At 37.6% G+C, this 7,215-nt stretch overlaps 1 protein-coding gene across 1 annotated transcript in view; it reads right to left on the bottom strand.

The window, feature by feature from the left end:
• Nucleotides 1-593: 593 nt before the first annotated feature.
• Nucleotides 594-7,215, bottom strand: part of PALS2 (protein associated with LIN7 2, MAGUK p55 family member) — a 47,996-nt gene continuing 41,374 nt past the window's right edge. Inside the window, exon 12 of the mRNA XM_066626991.1 lies at nucleotides 594-6,669. Coding sequence (XP_066483088.1) covers nucleotides 6,493-6,669 — 177 coding nt within the window. The 3' untranslated portion in view covers nucleotides 594-6,492. The remainder of the gene's footprint in view (nucleotides 6,670-7,215) is intronic.

Raw genomic sequence — 7,215 nt, 5'->3', positions numbered from 1 at the left:
GTAGTGCATAAAGTAGTGAATGGCTATATGTCCTATGTGAAGCAGGCCTTTTTTGTTTATGCAATTCTCCAACAAGCCTAAAGCTATCCTTGTAGCAGTACTATGTCAAGGATGGTGAGCAGCAATAAGCAAGCCTCCCTTACAATGCTTTAATATGGCACAGATGAAGCCATCAGACACGGTGGGAGGGCTGTTTTGCTGCTGTGCATCTTTACAAGGGCTGCAGTGAACTATGTTTAGGTTCAGTCTGTAATCCTCTCTATTGCCAATAGGCCATGCAACAGAAAGCACAAAGGTTGGAAGGGCCTATCTGATCCAATGGCTCCTAAACTTTTTCAACAAGTGGCCCTCCTTGACCTACTGGGCCATTGGCCACAGGTACCATTTAGAGCTACAGTCCTATACATTGTATAGGGTGGCAGGTTTTTCATGAGGATTCCACAACTCCCTGGGGAGCCATGGCCTACAGTAGGGAAACCACTGTCATAAAGGTTACTGCCCTTGGATTTCTGCTTTCCTCCCAGAAAGCTCTGCTAAAGGGCAGTGTGGGGGTCTGAACATATTATCATAGCAGCTCAGGCAGGTGACAGTGACGTTTTTCCAATATTAAATTTATTTCATATATACAAAAATACTTTTGAGTTAACAGGAATTCAGATTTGTACATTTATTACACAGAATATGAACATAGTATGAAGGGGACATCAAAAAAATTAAAGTTGCAGGTTACTCAGTAACTTTTCCATGAACCTTCACTAGAATAAACTGTTGGCCGATGAGCTTTCCTGCAACATCTTTTGTACCACTAAAGGTATAAAGCAGAGGTGGCCAAACTGCAGCTTGGAAGCCACTTGTGGCTCTTTGACCTATAATGAGCAGCTCACAGAAATATGTTCACTGAGCTCCTATATGAAATTTACAATTTTCTAGGTGTAAACTCAGTCCACTGGATTGAAATGTAAGCTTAGTGTTCATAGTGAGAAAATATATTTAAGAATGTCAATGCTTCTTAAACATCTGAAGTTTATCATATGTGGCTCTTATGCTAAGCAGGTTTGGCCACCCCAGATATAAAGTCAACATCAAGTCCAATATTTTACTATATATTTCAAATAATGTCAACATTATTGTACACGTAGAAATAGAGGATGACAGATGCTTACACATAACTTGAGTTCAGGCAATAAATTGAGTTGGGATACCCTTGACAGAACTTAAAGATTCTTTCCAGTAATGGTTTTCTGACGTATTGTATAGATCTGTTATATAAAGTATAGGATTTGAACCTTTTTCACAGGTATTCAAGAAAAAAATGCATTGGCATCTAATCTACTATGTATCAATTTGAATACAGATGCCAGTACAAAGGTAGGGAATGGTACCAGCTAGTGGCATTCAAAGCAGTGTAAGGCTGCCATCATATTCTGCCACACTTTTCTGGGAGCAGACCCCATTGAACACAATGGAACTTCTAACTAGATATGCATAGGATTGTACCACGTTTCCAACATGTGTGTTAAATAAACTTTAAGCACAGACACCCTTAAACTGAAAGCTATAGCTAGAAATACTCTTTCATAAAACCATGATTCTCTGCCACATTACTGCAAAGCCTAACAAAACCAAATTCTATAAGCCATTTCTGCCCAACATTGCATATATGCAACAGGGATCAAATGAGCATACCTGTGGACTGGGCAGAAACATATTAAATTGGAAGAAAATCACTTTCTCAAGAGCAGCTAATGCTCTTGGCCACAAGAGGATGAGAAACAATACATTTGTCTACTATTTAGAGTACTATGAGAAGTTTGCATAATCTGTCAAATAAACCCATATGAAGCAAAGTCACCTAAAAAAGGATACCGTTAATTTGGATCTTTAAGTACCATATAAAGATTTACATTAAATCTTCAAATCAGAATAATAAGTAAGAAGTCTCATAGTTACAGTATGGTCTCGTGTTCCTAATTTTCTTTGTCGGTATAATTTACTTAGCCTTTAAGATATATCTCTTCCTGTGAAAAAGGCTGCATTAATGACAGTCCAACATTTCCACAGCATCTATGTTCACATTGGAATTTTAACAAAAACAAAGTAGTTTACAGCAGACATGAGTGCTACACGTTTAAATAAAATGTAGTAAAATGAATCCTAGTCTATTTAGATGGAATTTTTAAAAAATTAAGGGGTCCCTCTTTGGGATGAATACTTTCAAATCTGGTTATGGAAAACACTTTTTCCAAACCAGACTGGAGAAAGTTCCACAACAGATGTAATAGTACCTTGCTCTCAGATTAAACATTCAAAATCCTAATCAGAAAACTTGTGCCAGATACTCTATTATATCAAGTATTCCTTCTGTGGTGTCTTTAGTAGTTATTTTACAACTGTTGTCTAGTGTCATTACCAGGCTTTACACACACTTCAAAGCTTTCTGTGTAATAATTAGCATCACAAATTTGTTTTTAGGAAAAATGGATCATAAGATACATAACCTTGAGATCCTGTAAGCAGTGGCATTCCTAGCCACTTTGGGGTGCAGGGCCACACCTCCAGGGGTGCTCCACCCGTCTAGAGGTGTCACCCCTGTGCCCACTGCCCACCCCAGAGGCATTCTGAGGGCTGGGAAAACCACATACAGCTTTCTGTACTCTCAGTGTAGTAAATTAAAATTTCTATATTCTATAATCTAATTTGAAAAGTAAAATACACATTTAAGTCTCCAGCTTTGTCTAAAATTTAACACCTGGAAAAAAAACATTAATATGTAATGAGATCAGTTCTTGCTGATTTTTTTTAAAGATCCAAATTAACTTTATTCTATGGAGAACCATGACTCTGCAAGCAAAACTTGTCAAACAATAGTGGGGAAGTATTCATTTATACACATGGACAAATAATCTCATCACTTCTAACATTTAATCCTATTTGAAAGGCAGCCATGAAAAGCCCACAACATTGTATATCTTTGTGCTAGTTCTGAAGTTTTTAAACATTCCTCACCTTTATTTAATGCATTTATATGCCACCTTTTAAAACTATTCTCAATTAGTTAACAAAAGGGGACCATTCCCTATCCTAAACCAGGGGTGTCCAAACTTTTTGGCAAGAGGGCCACATTATTTCTCTGACAGTGTTGGAGGTCAGGAAAAAAATAATTTACATTTCAATTTTGAATAAATTTACATAAATGAATATATTAGAGATGGAACTTCTATGAATGAATGAAGGTCTTGCAATAGCTCAAGGCCTATAAAAGGCCTTGTGCAAAGCAAGGCCAGCCTTTCCTTCACTGCCACTTCACAGACATGAAACAGCAAGCAGCGGAGGAAGCCCTCAGCCTACAGCTCATGTGAGAGGTCGAACAAGTAGGTCCTCGTGACAGCAGTCACGTCAGAGCAGCGTGGGCTCCAGCAAGTGTCCGGTGGGCCAGAGGCTTATTAGAGACTGGGAGCTCCTTGCAGGACAGATTGGGGGTTCCCAAGGGCTGCAAATGGCCCCCAGGCTGGGATTTCTGCACCGCTGCCCGAAAGTAATATGTGTTGAACAGATCACATGGCACTGGTCTGAGCAGAAGTACCTGAATTTTTTCCTCCTTCTGATGGCCAGGCAGAAAATAAATGGCCCTTGTAGAGTTAAATTCTGCATGCTCAGTGTTCAAAAATACAAGTGTAGGAAAAGCTGAATTAGTGGCACTATGGTATGGAAAGTAAAATCACTTTTTGAATCTATTAATTAGGGAGGAGCTAGCTCAACCCTCCTTTGGCATCACAGTTCGATAAGTTAGTTCTTTTGCCACCTAGTGAAAAGGCATAGTTTCATGATCACAGTTATTCCTATGTATGATTGGTTTCCTGTTAGGTAATGGCAACACCATGAATAGTTTAAAGATATGTACAGACTTCAGTACCGAGATTGAATTCTAAGAATCTAGTGCTGGTTTGGCTATTGCTGCTAAGGACACTGTTCAATCTGTTCTTCAGAGAGCAACAGCATGGAATTGCATGTCTAAATAGGAAACCACCAAATAAAGTTGACTAGTGCACATGCTTCCTAGCTTTAATGCACTCTTCAGACCAACACTGAGTGTTTCCCATGACACCTGCCTTTCTAACCTTCCCTCAGCAGCACTGAGAAAATATAGCACTGGAATATAGTCCTGTCTATGAAATTTATGACCAAAATCAAAGTCCTGTTAAAAGGAACTCTGGTCTAAAATCTATTTGCCAATAATTCCTGCTTCCTAAACCAAAGTGTACCATATATACCTGTAGTGCCAGAAAGAATACAGGATACCAAGACATTAGAGCAGCTTCTGCCAAGTACTGAATCTTTGAACTCTTTTCCCTCAAGATAACTCAGTGGGAATCTGAGCAAGCCCTAGCCAGGCCAACAATATTCAACTTAAGTATTAACCTCAAATTAGCCAAAAGCAGTAGCACCAAACCTACTGGAATGCTGCCCAGTAAAGTACTGGAAAACAGGAACAGGAGTTGATTGATAGTTCAGGCTAGGGTTTACTAGACTTGGGTGCCCAAGAGATCTTCAAGTCACCACTGTCAAACAAACATTTGTCTAATAGAAGCAGTCTCCATTACATAACTATCTCTAGTCCTACAATGGTACCAGGACTGTAAACAGCAAGTTTTTAAAATGCTACTTTGGGTACCGCACATAAAAAATCACCTTTCAAACAGGCTCAGCTGCATATATTTTTCAAATACTTAAGATGCACATATAGACTTTTTTAAAACGCAAGATAAGTCAATGTTTCTTTAAAAAATATTTTATGTTAAAAGCTAAAATCTAAGTACCAACAGCCATTAAGACAAAGATATGCAATAATTTGCATAACATGTACAAAATATACTTAGGTCTTTAAAAAAATACCTTAAAGGTTTTTAATCTATACCACCTTTTTGGTGTCTCATTTGCGTAAAAACTATCCAACCCTGTTTTCTTGTGCACATTTTTTTTAACTCAAAAGGGTTAAGAACTTGCTTGCATTGTTTCAGCCTTTCCCAAGAATTATCCTCTGTTGGCATTCTGTGTAAGATACTTTGGTGTTAAAAAAGAAATTCTGAAGCCAAGGTGCCTGTCCTCAGATGGAATAATAAATGAAGTGGGCAGATGGCAACTAATTCAGGCATCTAGCATGTTAGTGATGAAAAATGAGTATTTACAATAGCAAGCATAATATAAAATATGGTCACCAGATTAGTTTGTCTTAGTGACAATCTGCATTTATAGTCATTAAACAGAATGTACATCAGCAAAAAATGTTTAAGTGATAAATCAACAGGAACGTAGAGATAATACAAATGAATTCATCTACCAAAAGGGAAGAGTTACCAAATAACTTTAAAAAATTATAATAAAACAGAAATAAACCCACTTATAAATAACATTGATTTTTAGCATCTGACAATAACTTTAGTTTCACAAGCTATTTGGTGAATAAAGCAGTTAACACAAGGTAACAAATAGCTCAAAAGTCCCATCACATCACATTTTATAAGACACATAATCACTCATAAATATTCCTGTGTAAAATAAAAGCCCATCACAGAACAATATACAAATACAGAGCAAAGTTATTGTAAAACAGCAGGTTTTGTTCTTTTAAGCAATGATTTTCCACAAGTGAGAACATCCATCCTACGTACAGAGCCTTCAGTGAGGTTCAGCATTATAAGGCTCTCTCTGACTACCTAACCATTGTCCCAAACCTCACCACTACCTCCCGAACACAATTTGTTACATAACTCAGATAATAATATAACAGAAGTGTTGGCTTGAAAGAGTAGCCTCATAGGTAAAGTTCAAGGTATTGCTTTACTTTTTGTAAAAAAGATTAACATATACAGGAAAATCTACAGTACATCTGTCTAACTAAGACAAGACAACTGCAAAACATGTATAAACAGCAAAAAGGTGTCAGTTAAGATGGCTCAGTGCTGGTTGCTGCTTAAGTACTGAAAATTCTACTCACATCAAGATGTCTGACACATTTATTAGGATAAAGATTGGTGTCTTCTCCTAAGGAAGGACTGGCCGGATGAAACACTTGATTTAAACCAGAGAGGTTGTACAAAAAATTTCAAGTATTTTTTTCTTTATCACAGTGAAAATGTAAGAACAAATGTGTAAGTGAATGAATGACTTGAAAGTTTTACATGAATAAAGGCAAAGTAGTAAATCAAAACATTTATAAAAATGCTTCAACGCATTTCCTTCATGTGATATGGATAGAAAGGTTATTTGTAAAAAGTTAGAAAAATTAAAATAAATTACATATTTAAGTACACTTTCCCTTCAACATTTTGTATAAAAAGTTGGAATAGCATACGATTATCTGAATATACACAGAATAAAAATAACACTAGGTGCTGCAAGTGTCTTGCACCTCTGTACAATGCTTTCTAGGTATAATGTTTGTTGTTGGCAGCTAGCCTCGTTTGGGGTTTACACGCACTTTTAAGAGACCTGTCAGTATACCCAGCTAATTGGGACCCACTGTGGTTCAGTCCTCAGTTTCTCTGTAGCAGTTTGCAGCTTTTCAAAGGCTTTGTCTAGATTGTCATTCACGATTATCAGATCAAAATAGTGGCTGTAAGCCCTCTGGATCCGTGCACTCTCATCAACGGTTTTCTTCAGATCTGTGTCCTGTTAGAAGATTGAGACACAAGCAAAAGGCTGTTATGAACGGAAGAAAAACAAAAGTATCATATACTGGATTTTTAAGAACTTCAGGTTGAACACTGACAACCATGCTTCAGCTTTCTAGCAAAACATGCTTTTAAGATTCCAGTCTGGGTTAAGGTCCTAAACTTCATAATGCTAATAATTATGTATAAACAATTTTTTTAAAAAGAGATCAGTAGCTTTTCACACAAAGTTAACTACGGTCCTGGTTCATAAATCAGATAGCACCACTGCCTTACCTGCCCATCTGTCAAAGAAGGTACTAGGAGAAGGGAGACTGACCAAAGAGAGGGATGCCTAGTGGTTAGGGTGCACGTACCTCTTCCTGCTCCTTTCTTTTCCTTTACTGAACCAGCAGCTGAACAGAAGAGAACCTTGGTAATTTTTTACCACAGCCACCATCCCAGACTACAGAGATGACGTGGGGGGAGGGTCTGTCTGGGAGCAAAAACCCTCCCACAAAGGCACTGAACCCCAGGGATTCTTATCAGCAATCAAACTTATAAG

The sequence above is a fragment of the Tiliqua scincoides genome, chromosome 5, assembly GCF_035046505.1.
Source record: "Tiliqua scincoides isolate rTilSci1 chromosome 5, rTilSci1.hap2, whole genome shotgun sequence".
Taxonomy (NCBI): Eukaryota; Metazoa; Chordata; class Lepidosauria; order Squamata; family Scincidae; genus Tiliqua; species Tiliqua scincoides.
The sequence above is the reverse complement of the archived record's forward strand: the minus strand, read 5'-3'. Positions and strand labels throughout refer to the sequence as shown.